The following is a 13,338-nucleotide window of genomic DNA, read 5'->3' on the forward strand; positions in this document are numbered from 1 at the left end:
CGATTTGGTTCAGCTAATCTACAACATGTTAACTTCAGCAAACAAACTTCTTAAATCTTAACGAAAGCTAATGAAGGATCTGTAATAATGATTTTTCGTATGAAATTAAAATTATTATACAAAGGTATCTGTAACTATAAAACGTATGATTATAACTTTAATAGTAAAATACTTCTGTACGTAAAAAATGATACGTCGACGAACACAGTAGATATTTAAAAAAAAAAGAAATTATACTTGTAACAAGAGGATGAAAAAATAGTATATATTGCGTGCGCAAAGAAATCAAGCTGGTAACTCTATGCAGCTTCAGCTTATATCGCTAAAATAAATTTGGCATGTGTTAGAATAATCATTTTCTTAGTACATAGTATGATCCATTTAATTACACTTAATTATTCTCTTTCTCCTAGTTTTTTTTTTTTCTTTTGTTTGTTTTCCATTAACTTTTAATAACAATAGACTTTTAAATATTCATCTATACACTGACCGCTATCGGGTATTCTATAACTATTAATAAATTAATTCATAAATATTTTGCGTTAACCTTCAAGAAGTATTCAAGTACCATCGTAGTTAGGACCTGCTCAAACGAAGCGCCGCAGCAGCAAAATCATCACACAATCACTATAACTGGACAACTTACTCGTAAATGACTGTGTACTTGTGTAACAAAGTAGCAGTACTGCCCAAAACCTCATGTCTAACATATTCCGTTGGTATGATATGGGAAACACCTAACATTATTACAGACATCTAACTATGTACGCTGAAGAACCATTTGTAAACCGTGGGTTGGAAAGATTTTCTAAACAGTATGTGAAGACGACACTAATACACCGGAATCCAAACTTAGCTACACATTTCTCTAACATAGTATATCTAGTTGGATCAGACCAGCGAGGCTCTAACAAGCGACAGTACTTAAAACCAGTGTGGATATCATATTGTACATCAGCTACAGGCTACGTTGTAGTTTTTCATTAAGAGGCTATCGCTTCTCTCAATATTCTCACACCGTTGATGTTTGTTGGTTGTTGTTCTCCAAAGCTACGCTACTCGAGCACTCTTTTAGCATTCCCCTCAGCCGTAAGATTTCCGTTGACGCTGCAGTCAAATCGGATTGAAGTTGAAGTTCCTTTTCACGAAGTCTTTTTATGTCTCGTTGACAAGTCTGTAAGGTAACGAATCATAATTATAGCATAACTTCTTATAAAAATTGAATAGTTCAAATCTAATTCGGATTAGGCGATTCTTTGAATTTACTTGAAATTCATTAAATTACTAAACTTACCACATTCTGTCTAAGCAGATCAAGTTTGTCACATTTGAGCTTAGTGACTTCTGTCCGCAGGGCTTCGGTTTCGGGTTCGCTTCTTTGTGGACATTGTGATGCTTCATGAGTCTCCGCAGAACTCATCGATTCGAGACCAGTATCGCTATCCGGATAAACGACGTGGTCCAGTTCAAGCTCGCTGTTCAGAGAGCTGTCATCGCTCTCGGACACGACTCTGTGCGTTTCGGATTTCTCCGTCATTCGCGGACAGCCGACCTCCCGCTTGTGAAGATTTTCCTGAGTCAAGTGCTGGAAGGAACTTTTCTCCGAATTATTAGTAGACTCGCGTCTACTGTCTGTATCGTCCTGCTGCAAAGTCGCCAAACTACTGTCATGGTTCTCCGTCGTAGAGTGACTGCTATCCTGACTTCCGAGACTCGGACTTCCGCGGTCCGAATCTCTCCTCAAAGTTAAATCTGGCGAGCTCAATGGACTGGTAGGCTCGATTGAACGTTTGCCTGATTTGCTTATCGACCGATTGCACGGTGGACTCGCCTCTGATGGACCCTTTTTCGGCATGTGTTGCGGTACGTTGTCCGTCGACGCATTTCGCACTCGCGATATCAGTGCCTTACGAACTGTGTCTATGAATCGGGATCCGCTGCCGCTGCTTCCGGACGCCGAGGCCTCGCTCGCTGCAGGACTTACTGGGCATGGAATCGCTCCCCCTCCCAGAAAATCGACTGTCTTCAATTGCAGTTCTTCGGTCAATGATTCCAAGAGCGCTGATCTGGTTCGCAACTGGATGACAGAAATACATGTTAAGAAAACAGTCGCAGTACGTTTCTCATCGTGTAACAAATTCTCAGAAAATAGTCAGATCTTGGACGAATGTACTGCAGTTTATTTAGGTTACGTTTTTGTAAATATGTGTATTAGAGAATAGGTAAGACAATAAATATTGTTTCGCAAAGCAAAATTTTTCGCAAAAGCGTCATATTTATAAATTATATAGGATTTTTCTCGTTCAATTTTTACTCTAGTATGTGCGAGTAGGTATCATTTCCATTTTAAGAGAACCGTAAAAAAGCAAATACCACGGCAATTTTTCTGCACGAGGTGTAGTTTAAAAATATGACAAAAAAGCAATCAACGCGAACCGGGTATTTTTTTTTAGAACAGACTGGTCGAAGCGGAAAGAGAGACGAAGATGGAAAAACTTGACGGGATGTTCACTTTCCAATAACTGTGTACCTATACATCGAATGTTCGATTTACCTCGAGTCTAGCGAACTTTTCAGCCTTGTACGCTGCACTCTCGGCATTTACGAGCTTCGTGAGCAGAAACTCTTTGAACTCGACGCCCCTAAGTAGGACAGCAGGCTTGGGTAGCTCCGGTCCGAACCGTGGAACATCGTCACGTGCAGTCACGCTCACTTTGTACCTGAAAATAGCGTAACGTTAGCCGTTGATACCATGTATAGACCAGGGGAAAACGGATTATGTGGAGTACGTCAAACAATGAACGATCACGTACGCAAATAAAGAGGAGTAAAGAAAAAAAAAATCAATAAAAAAATTAATCGGAACATAGAAAATAGGATAACAATGAATACCTGGTGTTCGGTGTGCACGGGTCGACGACCTGAACGACGATAAAAGCGTGGAGAAAATGGCTCGCGATCATATCAGGACTGAAGGGTGTTGGTTCCTCCTGGAATATGATGGCTACAATATCGTTACCGATGTGGCGTTTACGTTGTAGCTGTTGCGAGTCACCGGGGCTGAAGGGGAGGAGGGAGGCTACGTGAAATAGGACTTCACGCCCGCGAAAAACCTCGTAGACAGCCGAGTCACCGGTCTGACCGTGTCGGGTGTCCAATCCTCCGCGATACCTGGGATTAAGAGTAACGGGAACTTTATTAATTAGCTAATCGATCAGCCTAGTGGAAATAACGAGGTGGGTCACCGCTCGATATCCGATGCCGAGCCCCTAGACGTCAGTTTCAAATTTCGCTAACGACCCTTGTCCACACATGGGTTGGAGTTCATCTATATTATTCACTACAGTCGCGTTTAGTCACATCGCGGGTTTCTGGTGGAATAAGGTAAAATGGGAAAACCTATGATGCGTGACTCTTTGCAACATTAAAAAAAAGCCTCAGTCTCCATACTCTCGCCGCATCCGATGAAATATCAAATTTTGCGAAATTCTTTCCACGCATTGAAAATTTTTATATTTCCAGAGAATCCACGTATAATAAGTCGAGAAAAAGAATTTAATATGTATATAATATATAATACACAGGTATAACATCGAGATTTGATCCTCTTGATATGTGCCTGGTACACACATATACCTGCCTGTAATATGCATGTAGGAGAGAGGCGGCGAAGCGCGTGATACGAGGAAATTGAGGTGAGTCATGTGGTCAGCTAGACGTCGGGATGTGGTTAATTGATTGGTGGGGTACACCTAATTTTGGGCGGCAATTAATTATCATCGCCTAACCATGCTGCGGTTGATCAGATTGATCTGCCCCGGTTTTCACTTCAAGTTTAGCCGTACGGGCGTCTGACCTCAAAGACTCACGGAAGAATTGTGGCTAATACTGACATTATTAGCTGTATAACTCTACGATGTATATATAGCCTTCGGATAAGAAGTACAATTCGTTGTTTATAGCTTCAATTACGCACAGCCTTCGTGGACCGGACGAAAAAGGCTCGCTAAAACTTACAGCTCCCAGCTTAATCAAACAATTCCTTAAGCCGCCTGATTCAGCGGCGATACCAACCAAAGTCACGTTATACGTTTATCCGTGTATTAAGTACCCGAAATACTTACGTCAACACGACGGCCGTCGATACGCGATAAAAAATTAAGCCTCAATCAATTTAACATATGAGGTCGACGTAGATTATGGACAAGAGGTAGACATATACGTCATATTGCAGCGTTTTACAAACGTGTATGTGTAAAATATATAATATACGTACAAGTATACACTATACTTGCACATGACTTGTAGAGTGTTATAATAATTGATATGTCTGTGCATGAGCTGAAAGTTTTTCTTAGTATTGAAAATAGGCGTAGAGTAGTGGAGTATATTGTAAATACAACAAGTAGTGGGTGTTACGCGAGTTTACTTATGCAAATGACCCTGCAGCACGACTTCGAAGTGTTGTGTACTTTCGAAATGACTTGCTCCGTCTTTTTTGTTTGCTACTTATCTATATGCAATACAGTTTGTCACCGCATGCCTGTGGTAGTAGAGAAAAAAGGCTTTGTACATTATCGCGATACGCAAAGTTGAAAAATAAACATGATACTAGCGTATTTGCACCGAAACATCTATTGTATACTTCTGTTTGCTAATCCAAATTTGGACCGTCCCTTCTAACTTATCGATCGTACTTCGGGTACACCTGACGAATATGTTACGCACTATGAACTGAGTAGTTAGACTGTAATAACGAAATTGACTTGACAACAACGAATGACAAGCACGGCGTCTTGTTTCTTATGGAATTAATGAATAATCGAATATGAGAGCTGCGTTCTAGCTGAAAATCGATTACGTTTCACAATCGACTGATCGATTCTGGATATAAACGAATATATACGAATAATAAACCAACAACGCGTTGAAACGAGGACGCGAAGGTAAGCACGCATTTGCTGTTAGTACAGGCCTACAAGTACAATAAGCGCGATAGAAATCGACGGTTATAGTTATCAAGAGCTGCCGGTAACGCGATGATGTTTCTGGGTCAATTGGAATCGAATAGCAATCGACAAAGTCGTTGGAATTATTGTATCCCCGAGCAGTTAGAAATCCTGTATAAGGCGTTATTCGTTGGTGCAAACTCCTTCGGACGAGGCTATGAGGCTGGCTTATACCTATTATACGGATATAACCACGGCGCTTCGACACGCAACACGTCGCTTCGACTTATAAGTATTCGTCTTTATCGTAGTGATGATGATAAAACTGCATGTTAACCCTGTGTTGACGAAACGCTTGCCGATCACGAGCGATAACAATAACATTGTACGCGAAGACTTACATGGTCGTTCTTATTATTCGAGTATCATTGTTAACCTATAGGTCATACTATTGACTTTCGTCGCTATTATCGATGAATTGCACGAAGTGCATGAGTAAATATTGTATTGCTTCGTAAAATTGTGTAGAAAGTGAGAAAAACCAAATGTTTGGAAAACTTGAAAGACACCGAGCAAGCGAACTTGTACCAGATTCTGTATTACAGGTGATACAAGTATAAAAAACTCATCGTTGGTTTGTCTTCCAAATTTCATACCAGAACAATAATTGATTTATACCGATTTCGTCCAGTTACACTGAATTCAGTTTCATTTGCTCCCATCCTTGAGAAGAGAATTGAATGAGTCAATTAGAGCGCAAGAGTGTAGTACACGTAGCAAAGATTTTACGGAATTTTGCAACAAAGAGCGCGGCGTTGAGTAATCTGAAGTTATTTTTCGAGGGTAAGAGAAAAATAAGTGGTACAAGAAGAGGGAGAAAGTTTCGAGGGGGAAGTGAAACACAGCGATGAAGAGCCGTTGCCGCGTTTTAATGCGATTATCGGGGCCTGGTTTCCTACCCGCCGGCGTGGCGCGTCTCGCTTCTCACGTCTCGGGTACCCCGGGCTCTCAGCAAGAAACCCGGTTGGGCAGGAAGGCACAAACCGAGTAATTGGCTTCGCGGGCAAAATCAGCCCTTCAGGGCTCAGCAGATTCTCCGTTGCAGCGAGCACGCTTCCGGACAGAAATTAGAGAAACTCTTTATCCAAACTCACCCCTTGTGATCCTTCAGATTTATCCTCTGACCGAGAAGAGCGAGAAATTCCTGGAAGGCCGGGGTTATCTGACGATTAGCGAAGAGCTTCTCCTCGGTCGTTTGGCCCGCTCGCTGATGGAGAACTCCGAATTTGAATTTCGAAACCAAGGCGTGCTCGTCGTAGCTGGCTATCATGGCTCCTGCGCCGGAGCAAATCACCGGTGTCAACGTGTTCACGGTCAGAGATTCGTTCAGCATCTGTGAAGTAAAATTACAATCACCTACTATTTTCGTTCCGCTTGCATAAATGCGATGTCGCTTCGTACAATAAAGTGCCTGCATATTGCAAGGAGAACCGACGCGATCGGCATTCGTCGATCGTTAGTAGAATAATTGAATAAAGTTTTGGCGACGATCGCCTTTTACGATCCACCCGATAAGCCCGACATTCGTCGCAACTCGGACAGTTTTACCTCGCGCATTTCAACGACGTTCTGATAATATATTGACCTCAAGATCGTGACGCGACGACCTTTGCAATTCCAATACTCGCGAACCGACGAGTAGGACAGGGCCAATGCAAAATTAAGATCTCAGTCAAGTAAGACGTATCTGGGACGCGGTTGCGGTAGAGAACCGCGTTGAGAAAATTGGATTCGCCAATAATTGATTTGCAGATATAGTCAGCAGCACGACCCGCGTTAATTAAAATTCCGATATATTATAAGAGATTCGTTTTCATACATCTGACGTGAACACTTATTTCATGCATGAATTACATTGTCAATGTGTAAAAAATCCTGAAAACTCGTGTGAATAATTGAGCAATGGAATCGTAAGAGCGAGCTTTATCGATAATCATATTACATTAGTTGTCGGTATTTCAGACTCTGCAGGCCGCGAGGTCCGCAGGCGAATTTTTATTTAACGAAGTACGCGAGATATGCAGCAGCAGTCGCCGCACGCGGCTGCGGCGCCGGTCGTAAACCTCGACGCAAAGCGCAAAGCGTAAGCAGAGACCCTGCAACAATCCTTCCTCGCCATTCACCGAGGCATGCATCGGTTCAGCTCCGATCCCAGCCCACGCGGGTCCGGCAGGGATCTTCGATTGTTTGAACTGGGTGCGTAGGACGCGGCAATGCAAATAAGGCGCGCGTAATGGGCAGAATTATCATCCGCCCCTCGCGGCTTCAAAGATCTCGAAAGACTCACGAGCCCGTATCTAGCTCAAGATAGAGGCGCGGCTCGTTTTCGTGCGTGTCATCGGTGGGTACAGACCTGGTCTATTGGGCACAATTTTTCGCGCACAAGTGCGGCTTATTTTCTTTCATCTTTACGTCACTCATCGCCCGTCGTTGTAAACGTATATATAACGTCGATTACGTTTCGAAAACGCACCGCGGAACCAAGCAAGCCCCCGACATTCTAGTCCAGTCAAGATAGGCAAAAAATCGACCTCACTTTGCATTAATTCCGTTTTCGTTTTTTCTTGGTTCAGTCGTTGGGGGGGTCACTGGGAGTCCTCAAACCAAAAGTTGACCAAATCGGCCCCTCTCTATCGCCGCCATCTTGAATTTTATGAAATTTTCTTCAATATCTCAGCCATTTTCAATTTTAACGAAAAATGGTAAAGACAAAGCTTGTAGGAAATTCAATTGTGTCATCAAAGCGAATACATATCTTGACTGGACTATTCGTATATGCGAAGGCTACCAATTTAGGAGTGTGCGATATACGTACACCTATGTCTGGTCGATCCAGAGTTGATCAAGCTATTGTCAATAATTATATTGCAATCCGATACGTCCACTGAATACCGAATGATTTATACTCCTACCTTACCACATATTATAACGCCGATGGCAGCCGAACGATGGAGCGTTAAATTGTCGCGATATGTTTGTTTCGTTTATCGCATTGCTCAAATATTTGTCATGTTACTTATGAAAAGTACATTAGTAGTAGGAAACGATATAAAATTCTGTAAACTTGTTTACGTACAATCAAAACATTTAACCTGCAATACAGTATGGATCAATTACAAACAATCAATTCTTCTCAATTCAGGCTACTTTCTTCTGCTATATACGTATAATTAATAGTAAATATACCGCTTAATTCATTGTCTTAATTTCTTATCGGCCGCATCTGTTAAGATTAATACTATCAGTCGTGCCGAAGTAATAAGACTCACCTTGACCATTCTGATCGGCGATGGGTTTGGACCGATCTCCGAAGCCGGTAAGAGTTTGTGCATAGAACCGGCTCGCAGTCTGAGAAATACTCTCCAGTGTTCTTCGCCGGCGAGAGATTCCGCCTTTACGGATACTAGTACCGGTCCATGCTCCGGGTCCCTTCCGACGAGGTTGACGTGCTCCTGTAGAAAAAGAGATGAACGTAAGGTTTAACGGCCTGCATTTTAAAACTGTACCAGTGACCGTCGTCACGTCCGTCCGTTCGTTCGGTCTATAAATGAAGCACACGCGCAGACACACATCGACGCTTCGCTTTTTTACCGGCCGGTGGAAAGAGTGGGAAGGAAAATATATTATACTGCACATGGAAGTTGGAAGCCCGTTGTGTACACAAGAGGTCAAAGGGTCAAGCAACTGTTACACACCAGTGGTGCAGTTTAATAAGAGTCATTCAACACCGAACCGCACACGTGTACGTGTATACAGGCGATGCGGTAGCCGACTGGTGTATAAGAAACGTTTCGAGACGCGGTGACCTGTCACTGAAACGCATTGCGCTCGTCGTCAGTGCGACTGCAGCATGCGTCTAAAAACGGGACAGTTCGAGGCTTGTAATTGCAACGCGACGCAACGCAACGGTGACGCAAGCGGCAAGACCGAGCTGCGTTATAACGCATCACGCACGTAGGTACGCGCGATGACGATGCCCGTAAAAATACAAACAGCAAAGTCGCCGCGCTGCCTGATTTTCCGTGTGAGCTTGTACCCTCGACTTTCGTGCTGCGGAACGAGTAAATAGCAAGTAACAATTAATTCATACTGTCCGAGCGGTTCTTCCTCCGTAGTGCTACTAGGTATATTTACTAAAAGCCGGGCTTTCAAGGGTCCGTAAAACGATACCAATATCCGCGAGTTTCTTCGAAAGCAAGCCTGTTTTAAGCGCAGCAAGTAACGGCTGATACAGGGATAAAGCCAACGAGTTTCGTAGTTTGCGCCGTCGTTCCGGCAGCGGGAAATTGTTAGAATGCGAATTGCCATCGTTCGGCGTCGTTTTCCTCGGGCTTTGAGCCACGGTTGAAAACGCGAAACTGTACAACCCCGTTCCCTGAATCTACGTACTTGCGCAGGACTCGAGTCCTCGTAACCATAGCGCGTGCATTATGCATGCAGCATTTGACGCGGTGGACTCGAGGCTCGGGTTTAACGTTGTTCGGTAGCAATGCGAGCTGAGGAGGCTCCGATTTACACCCATTATAACGACCCTGCGACTGTTGCAGCATACCTACGTATATCCCGGACGTGTGGCTCGTTTCGTTGCGTGCGGGTCGATCTTGATCATGAACGGAGTGCGGTGATCGAGGGCATGACCAATCCGTGCAATTACCTTGATTGGGTGAGGAGGTGAGGAGCAAACGCGAAACCGCCGTTGACAGAAGCGGAGATAAACGATCGGACAGCGGTGCGAAGAAAGAAAGGGAGTACCTAGCAGATACAATCCTTAATTAGAGCCAAACGGCGAACGACTGCACGAATTAACTTTGCAAAACGATTATTACGGTCGAAGACTTGGATGAAGACAGTGACCCCTAGTTGGCCACGTGTTTCAGGATCCACAGTATACACCGAGGGAAAAAAGTCATTGAATCAACTAAATGTGGGGTCACGGACGGCGAGGTAAATATTTATTTGTGTCAATTCAAGATCTATCGGTCTGACAAAATGTTTAGTTGATTCAACTAAACTTTGCTAGACCAACAAAAGTATTTTGTTGAATCAAGTAAGTATATTGTGTTCGCCGGATTTAGTTGAATCAAACGCGACTCAAATAATCCTTTCTCTTCGCGTACAACTAATCGGAAACGGTGGTGAAAAGCGACCGGCAAAGTCAGTGTAACCCGAGATGGTAAACTTGGGAGAAAATAAGACGCGATTACGTGGCCCGAAAGGCGTGAAAATTTAGATTCGGGTCAGATAATCCCACAGCAAACCGGTACATGTAATTACATATATCCAATTTCCCGAGACGAGTTATACATGTAGGTATTACACATTATACTTATAAGCCGCGTCAGGCGAAAAACGTGTTCTCCCAACTTTTATAATCAATCGATTAATTCGATATATATATATAAAGAATCGAGGCGAAGCTGTACGTACGTGCCTTACATAATTCTAAGGGGAGGACCAACGAAGCGGAAGTATGTGGTGCAATCTCGTATCTGGGTCGACTATGTAATCTCCACCATGATTCACGCAATTACATATGATTACCTGCACCGCTCGTACAACCGTGTGTGACATATGCTTGCCTCGTGTACGTGCGTGCTACACGTACGTACATACCTACCAACATCGCAAGCGAGTGCCAGTCAGGCACTGTACGCAGTGTGGGTAACGCGATCGCTGAGCCATTGGGTCGGAGGAATGGATTAATTTCCTGGACTTTCGTCGTCGGTCAGTTGAATGGGAATGAAAATGGCGCGAAAAAGGAAGGAAGAAAGAGAAAAAAAAAGATACGCATGCAGCATAGAGCGACGGGGATCGGTCGGATCGATCAAACGATATTGTCTCGTTCCTTCCGATTGGTTCGCCGGGTTCAGTTTAGTGAGCAATGATAATAGCAGATATCGCGTCTATGCCCACTTCCAAGCCTCGACGATATATGTATACATGTATACACGCGCATACACGCGTGTATATATACCATACCTACTTTATCGAACTATTGACGTCCCTATTTACAAAGCATCGAAGCGTACACCGGTGGTCCTCCCCGCGGTTATCGTCCCGTATATCGGTCGCTCGCTCGCTTCGTTGGTCGGTTCGTTTATGTACTTTGCATTGCCGCATGATAGGCCAGCTGCCAGAGACTCAGGAGCGCCGTACGTGCGCTAAATGGTCATTCATGCTCCAATTTTCTTTTTTAATATTAGAATTTGATCCACAGTTGAAAATAAACTTTCATAATTCCAGTCATTCGGTCGTTCTCACCGATTCGAAATTCAATCTACAACTTCCGGCCATCGATGCTGAAGGCGATCTAATGTACATTTTTGCTAGTTTTTGTTACAGAAGTTGGAATAATTTCAAGTTTTCGGGTGTCAAATTCAGCCTGGAAGAAGCGAAAGCGTATAAGATAAAGACAATCTGAGTGATTAATGAGCTGCTAGCCTTGACAAAAAGTAGTCTCATGTCGTGTTGTTATCTAGGTTAGTATCTCGGACCATTGACAGTGTTGCACGAGACCGAATTGTGTACCCATCCGTAGGTTTAATCATTTTCGAGTAAAACGATGTCGACTGTTATACCACACTTCCTTTTCAGAGCAGCTGACAATTTTCTTCAAATCTGTCGTTCCCTGAAGAGTTTAGGTACAATATGCTCATACTCGGAAGACGAGAATCACATGGACTCTGAGGTTTTCCAGCAAAGGTACAGGTATACTCGTATAGGGGGTATAATATCTGCCATTATCATCCGATTCTGGTTATCTCGCCTGTCAAACATCCGTCAGAGTTTATGGCACTGTTGGGTAGGCCTCGATCTTATAATCCGGAAAAGGTTAACGATTGTGGGATCGCGTGACGGAAGAAAATCCACACCGCACCCACACCTGCGACGTCGATACCCCCGAGTGTGTAACGCGTTACACCTAAGCCTTAAACGACACGCACTTGCAGGCAGCACCCGACGTTGCGTCAGCGTTTCCCCCTGACGCGTGCATCGCGGCGCGTGACGAATGGCGAGCCCTTATACGTGTATATCCCCGTGGCTTACGAATCATCGCGGGTGACGAATATCTGTCGCTACTGCAGGGGCGGGAGTTTGTTTCAAGGAGTTTCGCGGTTCAGTCTCGTTAATTGAAGAGAGGAAACGAGTTCGCCGGTTTAGGGGGCTGGATATGCGTCACCGTACACGGGGTTGCGAATTTAAGAGAAGCTTGAGCACAAACATGCGCAAACCCCCGAAGAGGTACCCATCCGAGTTGTAGATGGTGTAAGCAACGAGTTTCTTAAAAAATCATTGCACTTGAGGTGAACGAACTTCCATTTTCTTCAGCATATTCAAAGTTGACTCACGAAACAGTCGTTGGTACAGTCGAAAAGTTTCAAGCTCTGGAAAACTTCAGTATATTCGCATATTTATGTACAAAAATCATTTAATCGGAACATATGGCCGGGTAAAAAACGTGCAGTATATAATACGGGATAGAAAAAAAAAAAAAAAAATGTAACACGTTGAGAGATCCGCTGATTTGGGCCCCATGCGCCCGATCGAGTCGCGTGGGCTTGTTTAAAGAACTCGTTCTACTTTCGAGAAAACTTATATCCACACATGTATATAACATACAACGGAATGGAGGTGGGGGGCATAGCGTTGTCGATTCAACGCTACACACATGCGCTTTTCTCTCTTTATGTTAATAAGTTGTTTGTTTCGAAAGAGGTCGCGCAGCGTATTGTTGCTAGTGAAACATTAACGTTATTTTCCTTCACTTTGCGTATACAGCTTCGTCGCGCGTACTCTTTCAAAGGGAGTTGTTTTTTTTTTCACCAGCTATGCTTCCAGCTGGTTACGGTTATACAAATGTGTTACAGACTTTCGACGTATGTAAGAATATTGCAAAAAACTTGAAACAATAATGATAAAACGAAACTTTTATTAATAACTTCCGCCCGTAATGCACGAATCTTTTTTGTTCTCCGAAAACGCTCCTCCTCGGCTCGCTTATTATTATTTATACATCTATACGTTTTCTCACAATGTTACGAAGGAATTTAATCATTCGCGCAGATTATTATGCAAATGTAAATACACTTATAGGCATATTCACATCCACACGACCTGAGGCAATCACGATTGTTACGATTATGTTACAGGTACGGAAGGCTCGAGAGCTCGAGTTGTGGATCATCGTTAATTTTAACGTCTGGCGAACACGGCATTCCTCACTTTTCGTTATTCGTCATTGCACCCCATATTCCCAAGTTTCTCCGGCACGGCGAAAAAAAAATCATATACCCGCTATGTGCCGAGAGAAAAAAAAATCAAGAAAATA

At 43.5% G+C, this 13,338-nt stretch overlaps 1 protein-coding gene across 6 annotated transcripts in view; it reads right to left on the bottom strand.

Annotated features, from left to right (window-relative positions):
• Positions 1–330: 330 nt before the first annotated feature.
• LOC107227802 (rap1 GTPase-activating protein 1) overlaps positions 331–13,338 on the bottom strand; it is a 158,347-nt gene continuing 145,339 nt past the window's right edge. For all 6 annotated transcript variants that reach the window (XM_046743782.1, XM_046743784.1, XM_046743791.1 and 3 more), the window contains 6 exons: positions 8,279–8,461; positions 6,104–6,342; positions 2,893–3,171; positions 2,555–2,720; positions 1,295–2,077; positions 331–1,174 (listed from right to left, as the gene is read on the bottom strand). In XM_046743782.1, the coding sequence (XP_046599738.1) occupies positions 1,013–1,174; positions 1,295–2,077; positions 2,555–2,720; positions 2,893–3,171; positions 6,104–6,342; positions 8,279–8,461 (1,812 nt within the window). In that variant the 3' untranslated portion in view covers positions 331–1,012. The remainder of the gene's footprint in view (positions 1,175–1,294; positions 2,078–2,554; positions 2,721–2,892; positions 3,172–6,103; positions 6,343–8,278; positions 8,462–13,338) is intronic.

Source organism: Neodiprion lecontei, chromosome 1 (assembly GCF_021901455.1).
Source record: "Neodiprion lecontei isolate iyNeoLeco1 chromosome 1, iyNeoLeco1.1, whole genome shotgun sequence".
Taxonomy (NCBI): domain Eukaryota; kingdom Metazoa; phylum Arthropoda; class Insecta; order Hymenoptera; family Diprionidae; genus Neodiprion; species Neodiprion lecontei.